The following is a 13,236-nucleotide window of genomic DNA, read 5'->3' as shown; positions in this document are numbered from 1 at the left end:
AAAAGAAATTAATTTGGAATTCAATTGTATGTGTCAGTTGGGCATGAATAATTTACAAACATCACAACCCTACTGAGAAGCTGCTGAGCCATTTATTTTCATATGAAATCTTCAAATATTTTACAACACTTCTCCCCAACAATCTAAACACATGCCTTTAAAAACAGCAAGTAATGGCATATCACAGGCTAAGTGAGAAAAAGGACATGCACAGTCAGCAGTCCCGGCAAACTAGATTCTCTAGAAACCAGCTTCTGTCATCCAGGGAGATGGCATAGCTAGCAACAGTCAGACGTCAAAATACTCGAGGCTGAGTTTACACACAAACACACACACGAGAAAGACATGCACTAGTTACTCCAGCTGGTAGTAGGATTATATTTTATTTATTTTTTTAAAAAGTCACAACTTTCTCTTAATGAAAAGCAAACTGGAATTTGTGCCTGAACTCTTACTCTAAACATACCAAAATATGCAGTGAAAGTCAACCTTAGACTGGAAACAACTGTAAACTACAGTTTATATTGCCATGCTGACAGCTGAGTTAAAATAGAACAAATAAAAATACCAGTCAACAAGCATCATATTCTTCCTTCAAAGATCAAAAGGTTGTGAACAAAAGCCTGATCTCCATTACGTTTTCTTCAGTTGGTTAGAAAGAAGAACTAAAAAATTTCATCTAAGCAACTGCAGAAACTGAGCTAGAGAGATGAGACAGCCTTGAATTTCCCTTGCAGACTTCTCATTCCTTTTCAATAAAAGAGAAGTGAGAAACATTGACCAAATGCATAACTGGACTACTCTGATAAAAATGTATTGTGGCAATTCAGTTACCCGAGAAAAACAGGTATCAGCATTGCAGAAATCTTTTTAAGTTCTCAAATGGCATTAAAATGACACAGTACACTTTGAAATATGCAATACCGGTGACTAGCCAGATATCTAGGAATACACATTTCTATATTAAAAGTGATGAACATAAGCAGGAAAATACCTGAAACAATTAATAGGTGCTTTTAGCTGGCATGCATTTTGCTATATGCTACAGAAAACTGAGACCGATACGACATTATACTGAATCTTACAGAAGTCCAAGCAGTACAACGATATATTCTCTTAAATACACATACTTGACCATAAATAGCCAATTTGCAATGCCAGCATAGTTAACACAGGAAGAAGTACGCATTTATTTTAAATGTAAACAGTAAGGTTTCTAATAAAGACATTTTAATTTTAGACATTATTACATGTTTAACATGATTGCATGCAACACTGTCTGAAAGTTTTATGGCACCTGTGTATCACTAGGCAAGAAACAGTCATGGTAAGACTTTTGGAGAGAAATTCTCAAGTCATCGAGTCCACTGCTGCACACAAATTTGCAGACATCCTCAGTAACTGCACACCTGGACAAGCCAGGTGTTTGTATATAAAGGCAACTTTATTCATACAGCCGTAGTCCTCTGCACAAAGGTCCAGCCTTCAAGTTTTAAAAGGCACAGAAACTGAGGGCCATGCTAACTACTGCACTTAAAAGTGAGACCTATTATTTATCTGATTTCAAGAGGTGCCTTTCAAAGGCTGCTAAACACCTGAAGTGTAAGTCCCACTATAAGTCAAGAGCTGTCCCCAGCATAATTTCAAAATTGTTGTTAAATTCAGACTGTTAAAAAAAAGCCAAAAAATCTAGGCTTTCCTTATGGATTCACTCTCATTCTTTGCATTTCAGAGAAACCGCCTGCTGGAAACAAACTATTTTCTTTACCCCTTTTTTTAATCCTTATTAAATAACCAAGTATCTCTAACAGGTGAAGTGAAAAGCATTAGTAAACAGCTGGATTATCACATCATCATTTTTTCACTGAAAAATGCTACAGGTATCTGAACAGAAGTGCAAATTGCTTTAGACTTTTGAAACCATTTTTGTAAAAAATCAAAGAAAATACGGTCTTTGGTGTAGGTTCACACAGTGCTATCCAAGTCTAACAACATCAGTTGGAAATTAGAGAAAACCTATACCTTTACTTCCAAACTAGAAGAGCCCAAGCTCAAGTGTTCACACTGATTTACGCTCACTGAGCTCTTCCAGGCAGCAGAAATGGTTTTTCACTACACTTGATAGCCACCAGCATCCTAAATATGATGAATTTTCAAGCAGCAAGTGGTAGAAATGACAGCGTCCCCTCTTTTGCTCAGACATCAGCAGATTGCTTAGACATCTCCGCAACCTGGAGCTGCCTTGAGACAGCAACGTAGCCTATGTTTTCCAAGATTCACCAACTAACACCCAGGAACAAATGACTTGTGAGAGGAGGAAATACTGGACAAAACACTCTCCCCACTCTATTAATTGCCACACTTTTAAGCTGGCAGTTAGGAATTCATTTGCCTGATGTCTTTATAATAAAAAGCAGAAGCGTACCTTTGCCACCTGTTTCGCAACCAGAAGTGCAGGCAGTCCTGGAGCGTCTCAACTGGTTTTGAGTTTGCTAGACATTCACTCTAAAACTGAAAGCTATCAACAGCCGAAGTTTAAAAAAAAACAACCACAAAACCAAACAACAGACAACACACAAAACAAAACATCATCAAAATACATTTAAAAATAACACTCCTCTTCAGTTTTTTTTCCTAGACCCCTGTCCTTACACCTGTATTTCCACAGGAAACTGCTATACCTGGTATAAAATTACTCCACTAAACCATCCTGTTCCTTATTTTCCAGCAAGGACATGCTCATATCTCCGTTATTCTTTTCATTTGTATCTCCATTGTCCTCTGATTGCCCTGATTTCTGATGAGCAAATGTGTAAGTGTCATGGTCTGTGTCCGTCAGAGGTGGAGGTTCCTCAGCGTTAGAAGAGCGTTTAAAGTCTTTTCTGAAGTATAATGGAGGTGGAGAAGGTGGCAAGCTACCAATGGGTCCATCAAAAGGCCGGTATACATCAACTTCTGGAGCAACTGAGCCATTGGATTCCTTCAGCAAGTGCCCATAGACCATAGCATCATCAATAACTGCATAGACATGAGACTCATTGTTTTTCCTCCCTTTTGTGAATAAGCCTTGTTTCCCAGGCACCTGGGTATTCACATTAGGATTGTACACTCCCACCATGGGGTTCTGGTTTTTCTTCTTCCTATTACAGAGTTGAAATTGTTAACAGGTCAGAAACAATACACAGCTGGTGCATTCGAACTCAACACAGCTTCTGTTTACTCATCCCAGCCACCCAGTGTCAGGCAGTCTGCCTGGACTGAAGGCTTTACTTGCAATCTTAGGAAAAATAACTCCCAAGTCTAGACATGCTTTTTTAACAGAGCAGAAAATAACTTCATGCTATTTGGCTACCTACTGCTGCTCTGCTGACCCTGAAGTTTGCAAGATTAACACCAATGGCCTCCCAGGCACCAGGGGTCCCAGCTGTGCAGTGTACCAAGTCTCCCAATATCCACAAACATTAATAGGACCCAGAGGCCATCAGATCCTCACAGAACAAGGCTGAACGTTACTGAAGATGAGCAAGATAGCGGGTCCTCTATGAAAGTTGAATAACTTTTCTTGGTTGCACTTTCTGGAGCGACTGTCCCCAGAGTGGAAAGACCAAAGGCTGAACTGAAGATTTTTAAGCCTGTATTTGTAAAGTCTTTCCTGTGCGGCAAAAGAAGTGTGCTCATAACTGCTCTAGTCATCATATTGCACAAATTCATTCCAGCTCAACGGCTTCAGGACCCAATTACCCTGCCAGTGCTAAGCATACATGTATCAGAAACCACAAGCTATCGATGACTTCAGACTCTGCTTGCATGAGTAATGCTATGTATGTTTGTTTTGCACAACCTAGTTCTCTCCCCAAGGGCTCGTCACAGAAAAATGCTCCCACGTGATGTGCAAACTCCAGGAGAAGTTGCTGGAGGTTGTGTTGTGTAGACAAAAGATAGCTCCTAGTGTATCTGAGTGAGTTTACAGCTTGTTTGAACGGTCTTTTCCAGAATCACACTCACAACAGCCACGTTCATTGTAATTTCATTTTGCAGGAATTGCTGATGAAGTCCAACCAATACCATAGAGTACAGCCAGAAGCCTGTGCTAAGGCCAAGATAGGCAATGCACTCGGGGTTGAAGTAATGTGACTCAGGGGATGCTGCTCTGCTCTTACAAGTCAGTCAATTTAGAGTAAAGCAGCATTCCCAGAGTCATTAGTTCCACTACCATTGCCTACCTCATGCTTCAGACCCTTGTTGATATAGATCCCTTGAACATGTGAAACAGAGGGCCCAACAGCTCTCCCAAAATGCCTTCTTGAACTTCTAAGTTACACACGCTGAATAATGAACTTACTTCTTCTTAACACAGCACACAGTCAGTCCAATAGCTGTGAGAACTCCAGCCCCAGCCACCACAGCAAGTATCACTCCTAGGTCTGCAAACAGACAAGGTACAAGGACACTGAGCAAGAGAGAAAACACCCAGCTTTCTCCTAAAAGCTGTCTGGGTTTGAACTTCCTCAAGGGCTTCTAAGCATACTAGCTGCCTGCAGAGCAGGAGTTTCCAAGTCATTCTCACCACAGGACAACACAAGCCATTTCCAAGAGGTTGGAGGCCAAGCAATGACAAACTCCTGCTGCTAGCAGTGGAGCACAACCAAAAAACCCAACCAACCCACCCCACTTCCAAGAGTTCAATACAGCTCATGCACTGCTAAACTTACCCTCAGCATCTCACGTGCCTCTGGCTGAATAAGGCAGGGAAGAGAAGAAAGTGCAGAGAGAGACAGAGAGGGATTCAACAGAGTAAATATAAATAGTGACATTTCACCAACTTCCCCTCAACACCATCCTTTCCTCTGAAATACACAAGTTGTGTTGACCTAGGGTCACACAGGAGTCACAAAATTGATCTGGAAAGTCCACGAGTGAGGAAAGAAAAATGCCACGTGTTTTAAAAGAAGTATCCCACAGGTGAAGAGGAAGTGCAAATGTGAAGCAAATTTAGATAAGCAAAGCCTACCCTAAAAATGCCTCTCCCCCTCTTTTTTTTTTTTTTTTTAAACTATTTATGTTTCAGGGAGATGAAAGACAACGAGAATGCTGATTTTGCCGTTAGCAGTCAGGGCACTCTCCACCAAATGGCCAGATCTGTCCCAGGGGTGATTTCTTGCTCATGCAAACACTGAGACTAATCGAACTTCTAACATGAAGTAAGGGCTACTTGGATGAATAAGTTTGCATAATCAAATCCCAGGTCGTTCACCAGGTCCGTGACCTTGGGAGGGAAAAACATCAAGTGATCTTCTTATACGTTCTGCTGTGAGGTCCAATTTAAAAAGCTAAATTAAATAAAAAAAAATAAAATCTAGTCTTACTCCCCCAGAGTCCTGCAACCCCCCATCTCAGAAAAACCAAACCAAAACAAAAAACCTCCCCCCCCCAAAACCACCACATTAAAGCCCCTCCTTCCTTCCCAGCTTCTAGAAGTACCCAGCTGTAACTCTCAAAGGTTTTTGAGGGACAGGTATTTCCAAAGGCCGGGATCTCACAAACCCCACACCCAAGGAGGACCAGCACCCATTACTGTTGCCCCAAGGGAAAGAAAGGAAACAAGCAGAAAGCAAACCACCACAACCTTACAGGACTCACCTATCTGCTTGTCAGCAAAAGTCACCCAGAACTGCAAGGTCAGTTGCGTCTTATCCACAGGTTTACAGTTGGAGACATTTACCCAAAAGTTGTGATACATATTTCGGGGCTCAGGCAGAAGCTCATCCTCACGGCACACGGTCTCCTCTGCCCCCAACGTCTCTTGCTTTATGTTGACATAGGCACGGCCTGTCTCACAAGCAATGCCCATGCGGTCCTTGGAGAATCCGAGGCGGGCAACTTGCTTGCTGGGCACCAGGATGTACCAGGATATGGAGACATAAGGAGGTAGACCATAAGGCCAGTTAGGAGTCTGCAAGTAAACTTTAGCTTTTGGATCTGGACTCACAGTGAAAGTGCACTCATCTGTAGTAAAGGAAAAGAATAAAGGAAGGAAAACTTAGGTCTGAAACTTACTTTTTTTTTTTTTTAAGCTTTCTCTTGTAGCACATAAAATTATTTGGTCATTCTTCTCCATAATAAAAAAAGCATCACTCATACCTGTGACCAGTAAATTTATACAGTCAACTGCATCTCAGTACTGGCAATACAACTCACCTCTCATACCTTCCACATCCGTAATTATCACAATTAGCACAGATATATCTGCAGAATTTCCAACAACCAACTATCTACCACATAGAGTACAAAGTTCCTTCCTTCTTCCAGGAATAAAACACCGCACCGATTCAGATAAAGATTGATCCTAGCAATGGCTCCAGGACTAGACTCTAAAGAACTGAACTCTTATTTCTATTTATCCATATGTGCTCCAACAAGCATAGAGAGATCCAACACTGTACAACAAAGTAGTACAAACCACTACCTTACCTTTAATATGTGGCACAAAAGACATTTTCAGATCCTGATGGTTAGACTCATTGAGGAAACCTTTGCTAAATGTTTTTAACGATATGGTGATATTATTCCTCATCTGAATCTTTTCAATGGATCCACCAGGACAGAATACACCAACATTCAACTCTGTCTCTGGGGTGGCACTAGCAATGCTGTAACTGTAGCTTGTGTTGCACCTCTGCTCTGGGACATGTTGCTGAAGTTTTAAGGACGGAGATGTAATTTCTATGTTGATCAGATCGGGAGCCAAAAGCTTCCAAATAAACTTATGCAGTCGAATTGGCAGTTGTGTAATAGCCTTGGGCACTGAAAGGGAATAGATCTTCCTCTGACACCATCGAAGATCGACACAGCCTACAATCACAGAAACAAATACCAAGGGCTATATTTTTCTTGCAGAGAAAAATACCTATGAAAAGCAAGTTTTCCTGTGGACCAGAGCACACATGCACACACACACGCAGAGAGTGCTATCAGTTTAGCATTACAGACCCAGATAAGCATCTACCTGAGGAACTATCCTCTCTTAGTAACCTTTACCCAAACACATATAATTTATATTTAAAGATATTTCCTTGAAAGGGTACAGGACACCAAAGAAACCAACAGATACAAACATATTCAAAATCCATCACTCGATACTACTTTTGCTATGTCACTTGCTGACTGGAACACTGTTGCAGACTAACCAGGGTCCAAATATATACTTTAAAACTCTTTCCCTACTAGTAGTTGAAAGCATTTGGGAAAATCCTACACCAAGTGGACATGCAAACGGCACAAGATGCATTCCTGATGGCCACTTTGGTCCTGCATTTTCACAGGCAGATTTATGGCTCTCCTGCTCTGTTTCCTTACTTCGCAGTTTTCAGCGAGAAGATTCTTAGGTGCCTTCTGTCCTTTCCCTTCTAGGATAGCTACGCAGTTTCTATTTTTAAAGGTAGAATGACATAGCAAACAACAAGGCCATCTCCAGATTCACTGTACCCATCTTGCCGCTGGCCAATGCCTGGTTTCCAACCACACTCTATTTAAAGCCCAAGCAAGAGAGAAGGTTTGGCTGACTGCTGGGGAAAAGCAGGCAAAAGCATTCCCTAGGAAACAACGTTAAGACACTTTTGTCATACTTATGCCTTTTTCAGCTGTGATCCTCAGACGGGACAAGTCCTTGCACAGAAAGGAGATCTTGTAGACCATGCCAGACACTAAAGTCAAGACACGGTCACAGGTGCGAGGATCCTTACAGATCAGGCATATTGGTTCAGACATGAGCGGGATGTGTCTGGGCCACCCTTCGAAGTGTATCGTTACAGTCATATTCCACTCTTTGCTCAGGTCGACCAAATGGGTGACATCTGCAAAGAAAAACATCCCAGAGCAATTACTGGCAAGAAGCGTGGCGTGAAGCAGAACTTCCTCCGTCTCTTCTCACCCCATTAGATGAGCAGCTGTTATAGCTATTTCTATATTAGCTAAGAAAATAGTATTTATTCTTTCCATCAGTGGAAAGGCAGCATCATATCACTCTTCTAATTTGAGCCTTTCCACACACAAACCCTGTTTCCCTACCACTTCCCCGCTGTAACAGGGTAACACATAGCCCCTTGTGAGCAGGTTAGGCTATAATGTAAGGAGCTCCGCCAACTATGTTAGATTTGTTTTACCTAAGAGACTTCTGTATTTCTTTTAAAGTCAGTTCTACTGATCACACAGCAGTTGATTAGGAAAAGGTTCTCCATTCTCAAATTTCATATTTATTGCTAGATTTCCATTTCAGCTAACTTTTTGTCAGTTTAGGTCTGTTGGAGCCAAGCTGAAGAAAATTGTCCAAAGTCAGTAATTAAGCACATCTGGTTGTCTGGAGTCAGTTAAAGATTAAGCTAATTTAAACGCAAGTACCAATATGGTTCAAAAGTGAAAAAACTGCCAAGTACTGTACTTCAGCAGAAGTGTTGGCAGTTGTTATGAAAGTCACTAGAGCCTTCAAAAACGCTTCCTAAAAGCCTTTTCCATTTGACAGTTCAAAACATACAGAGAAAATTATCACAGGTTATCAAAGTCTGTCACCATGCTGGTGGGAAGGCTGAGGACCATGCCTTGCTACGCTGCTTGGTTTCCTTCAATGGCATGACTGAATTATCACACTGCTCTTCCATTTAATTGCTCAAAAGCATTCTTACAGAAATATTTTCCGACTAGCTGTAAAAAGCAAGCCTGAGAGCTGGCAGAGTTAACCTTGAAAAATAAAGAGCACCTTCCCCTTCCTCAACACTAGCTACGACTTCTCTCGCATTCCGCCCCTTTCCACGTACCCCACAGCACACAGTCTGCTGCCCAAAGCCTTGTAATGCCCTCCGAGCTTGCTGGAGCTGAGATGCCCATGCGCACACAGTGACCATCATCCCTGGCACTCTCTCTCAAATAGTGAGATTCAGCTCAAATTTCTGCTTAAGGAGACACGTTCTGAGGCCAAAACTGCTTAACATTTTCACTAGTGGGAGAGAGCACACCCTCAAGTTTGCAAGACTGGGGCTGGAAAGTAGCTTTGCAGAAAGACCTGAGGGTCCTGGTGGTTTAATGTCCTTAAACATTAAAAAAAAATAATAAAATAATGTAAGGGTGGTCAAACACTGGGAGAAGTTACCCAGAGAAATTGTAAAGTCTTCAGAGATACTCAAAACCCAACTGGATGTGGTCCTAGGCAGCCTGTTCTGTTTCACCCTGCTTGAGCAGAGGGTTGGAACTAGACGATCTCCAGAGGTCCCTGCCAACCTCAGTCATTCTGCAAGTCTGTGACATCCTAGATGATTTGCTACAGCAAATCAGAACAACAGGGGTAAGCAGGGATGACAAACACCACCTCCCATGTAAGCTAACAGCAGTTGCAAATACTCGCAACATCTGGAAGGGGGACACAAAAGGAAAGAGGAAAAAAAATTGAAGGTTATGGCTGTAGCCTAGTTCACAAAGATTAACTATCATGTGCAAAGATAGACATTGGGTCCACAGAGTATGCTGTTAACAAATGCACATGTCTCTGATGTCAAAGACAGCAACCTGATCTAGTGGAAAGTGACCCTGCCATCTAGTTCCAGGGTTGGAACTAGATGATATTTAAGGTCCCTTCCAACCCAAACCATTCTGTGATTCTTTGATTCCATAAAGGACAGGTTAAAAAAATTAAAAAATATATACATTATTATTACTCTTAATTTTCTGGTTTTAGCTATGGATCTCAAAGGTGTAAACAAAAGGTGAATAAAACATCCTTCTCCTGTAGGGGAAATCAGACACACAAAAATGCAAGAGGTCAGGCAGAAATCTCCAAGTCACTGCCACGACCAAACAGAACTTAGGATTTCTACCACAAGGTTATTCATTCTTCAGAGGCTTGGGTTTTTTGCGGCAGCTAAACACAGAGGTTTAGGTCAAGAAATTTTGATTGGAAAGAGCTATATTTTCCTCTTATTTAATGACAAGCACCACAGCTGTGGAATACCCAAATGTTTGGGAATCTTTGAGAATATACAGATACCAATACTTTTTCAATAACAACCATGTTTAACTTGCCCACTGCAGATGGCATTTTTGGGGTTGTTTTGGTTTGGTTTTTTTTTTTTTTTTTTAAATACTGTCAATACTGTCTCGAGGGCTAAATTTGAATCTTTGATGGAACTTATATAACTACAAAATAATTAATGAAATCCTGTAAATCCTGTTGTCTCTTAAATCCAAGTGGTTTATTACTTGTATTTCATTCAATAAATGACAACCTGATTTTTATTTTTTAGGTGATTATCATTTTGTCTACTGGCCATAAATATACTAAAATTCCTCTATGCTTTCCAAAGTAGAAGGGAGATAAAGCTGTTTAACTGAATACAATGTTTTCACTCTGTCTGGCTTCCAAGGTGCAACACACAATAAATGTAAGCAAACATGACTTGATTAACAATTTCAGGAGGATCTGCTGTTCATGAATGGAGACAGACTAGACAAAGAACTGAGGATTACAGTGGTGAGATGCTACAGACCCTTTCGGGATACGTGACTTCAAGGTACAGGCCATTCAAACTTCACTCCCTCTAAAATTACTTAGATGCAGCTCTTGCTGCAGTGATAGTCCAGAGCGCGTACTTCCTTCCACCTGTTCCTCTGCAGTGAGGGCACCTTGACTATTATCCTCCACCACGAACTGACGTCAGAGCTAAGAAGCCAGATGATAAATCACTTATTGCATAGCTCATTACCTAGCCAGGCCTTTTATTTCTGTTTTTAGATAGATGCTGTGGTATTACAAGTCATTGTGTTAAGCCTGTCTGAATTTGGGGCAAGAAAACAGAAAAAAAAAACAAAAAAGAGAAAGGAGGAGAGCGGGGAGGAAGAGGAGGAGAGCGGGGAGGAAGAGGAGGAGAGCGGGGAGGAAGAGGAGGAGAGCGGGGAGGAAGAGGAGGAGAGCGGGGAGGAAGAGGAGGAGAGCGGGGAGGAAGAGGAGGAGAGCGGGGAGGAAGAGGAGGAGAGCGGGGAGGAAGAGGAGGAGAGCGGGGAGGAAGAGGAGGAGAGCGGGGAGGAGAAGACATTTTCTTAGTGTAGCAACAAGTAGCAAGAAACCCAAAGAACATCCAAATGCATAGGGGATATTATCATTGGAGTATCTTATTGACACCTTCCATGTCTAGTGCGACTTCTTCATACTAGAAGATGTTCAGGCTTCCCTAGGAAGCAAAATAAAACTCTGAAGAAGGAAGAACGGAAGGAAAGAAATGCATATTGATGCAATTAGTAGTATGAAGACAATTTTACATCTACAGTTTCACCAGTTCATGCTATGGATTCTGACCAGCCATGACAGCAGGTTTCACCTGGCTAAACGCGACTGCTTACAGACAGAGCAGAAACTTGAGCTCACATTTTCAGAATTATCCTTCAAATGTAGAATCCTACAGCTGAAAATAAAACTGTCCAAATAAGCTTGAACTTGATTTCTGTAATGGACAACAGGCAGTGACATGTGAGCCCAGACAATTCTGGTCAAGCAATTACAGTCCTTGCCCGATAGCTGGACTGTGAAACACAGCCACAAGGAAAGGCTAGCTGGTGCTTAGCTTTGTTTATACAACATGCAAGACCTGATACCACAGGTTTTAAAGGCATTTTTCAATTACATGATACAGGTGCTGGAAAAGGAAAGGGATCTCCATTTACAAGCTACAGTGTAAACTCTATGATGGAGCTTTGTACTCCATTGCAAATTGCAAATTTTAGCATCGCCATCCACCTTGCCCGAACAATGACCGGTGATACCCAGGACAGTAAAACAGGCCTCAGCGTTGCTTGGCAACCCACCTCCTTAAACTCAAGGAGGGTCCAAGAAAAGTGACAAAACACCTAGTATTTCTCTTCCTTGTGGTGCTCAGCCCAGGTGCCTGCAAGCAAAAGTAACAGAAGGGGCAGGCAGGTACTTACTCTCATCAATCTGCGGGTGCTGAACGACGACTTGGAAGAGCAAGCGGAGGATGCCTGGGTTCTGGGCATCCTGATCGCAGCCCTGGAGGGACAGGTTGAAACTGCCAGCAATATTGGCAGGCTGGCTGTCGCTCAGTTTGAACACCTCTGGGTTGCTGAGGGAGCCGGGGATGTAGTACTCTACCCTCTCCTCTTTCCTTTCGCAGTTGGAAAGGCTGTAGTTGTGGAAAAACACGCTTGCTCTCATGTTGGAAGGAACCACAAACTGCCATGTCATGAGCTCATCTTCTGGAAAGCCCAGTGGGTAGTTTGGGGACATCAGGGTGATTGAAGACTCCCCCTTCAAAATGGATTCAATAATGCATAACCCTAAAACGGGGCGGGGGGGGGGGAGGGGAGGGGAACATACAAAACAAGTTGCAATTAATGAAGACACGCTAGCATATCTAGCACCCCAGCAGCAGAGTATCCACTTCAGCTACAGGTTCGGTTATTAAAAACCCCTCATACAAACCATATACTTGAGTTGATGCTTTTGTCTTCAGTTACAGAAAAGGTAAGGATATGTTAATGCTGCATTTTTAGTTTAGTGGGTTCACCTTTCAAGCACGTGGACAGACAAGCCTTTATTTTTTAGAAAGGAAAGATCCTAGTTCCTACTTCTGCTCCTGACTTTGCAAAAGCAAACACACAACCTGACAACTGCTTCTGTTTCACTGGGTTTCAGGAAACAAAAGATGTGAGCTTTTATACCATCACGGAGCTCTCTGTCCAAACACCTCCCAGATCTAACAAGAGCACACCAACAAAGAGCCTCCAATATGCATGACAAAATATGAATGCAAACCACAGAGGCTGTGTAAGACAATTTGTGCTTGGATGCCTCTTGGCAGTATGAAGTTGGGTACACAGAGACTATGGTCCTGTTCTAGGACTCCAGCAACAATGTGCAACTGCAAGGAGTGCCAGGAGTTAGAAAAACTTGTGTTCTAGAAGCTCGAACCTGGACCAGATTCCTTTTATAACTGATAGCAACAACTGCAGAATTTAAGCACAGAGCAAGAACATCTCCCAAGGAAGGTTTGTCAGGAGACCACAAAGTAACCCACTGATTGCTATATAATATTCCAGGTATTTTAAGAAGATTATTACAAAATGTTTTATGTTACTGTGCAGGTTGAAACAGATAGCTCTAAGCAGCCTCATGTGCCTTCTAGGCACTGCTTCCTCCTTTCCCACCTTCCTCTCCTGAAGAGGGGCATTGGTTTGAGG

General features: G+C 42.2%; 1 protein-coding gene across 1 annotated transcript in view; it reads right to left on the bottom strand.

The window, feature by feature from the left end:
* Positions 1-252: 252 nt before the first annotated feature.
* The window catches only part of CDCP1 (CUB domain containing protein 1), a 28,851-nt gene continuing 15,867 nt past the window's right edge, over positions 253-13,236 (bottom strand). Inside the window, exons 4-9 of the mRNA XM_049817222.1 lie at positions 11,965-12,333; positions 7,626-7,853; positions 6,472-6,852; positions 5,641-6,006; positions 4,343-4,424; positions 253-3,140 (exon numbers count right to left, since the gene is read on the bottom strand). Of these exons, the coding sequence (XP_049673179.1) occupies positions 2,693-3,140; positions 4,343-4,424; positions 5,641-6,006; positions 6,472-6,852; positions 7,626-7,853; positions 11,965-12,333 (1,874 nt within the window). The 3' untranslated portion in view covers positions 253-2,692. The remainder of the gene's footprint in view (positions 3,141-4,342; positions 4,425-5,640; positions 6,007-6,471; positions 6,853-7,625; positions 7,854-11,964; positions 12,334-13,236) is intronic.

This window comes from Accipiter gentilis, chromosome 14, assembly GCF_929443795.1.
Source record: "Accipiter gentilis chromosome 14, bAccGen1.1, whole genome shotgun sequence".
NCBI classification, from domain to species: Eukaryota; Metazoa; Chordata; class Aves; order Accipitriformes; family Accipitridae; genus Astur; species Astur gentilis.
The sequence above is the reverse complement of the archived record's forward strand: the minus strand, read 5'-3'. Positions and strand labels throughout refer to the sequence as shown.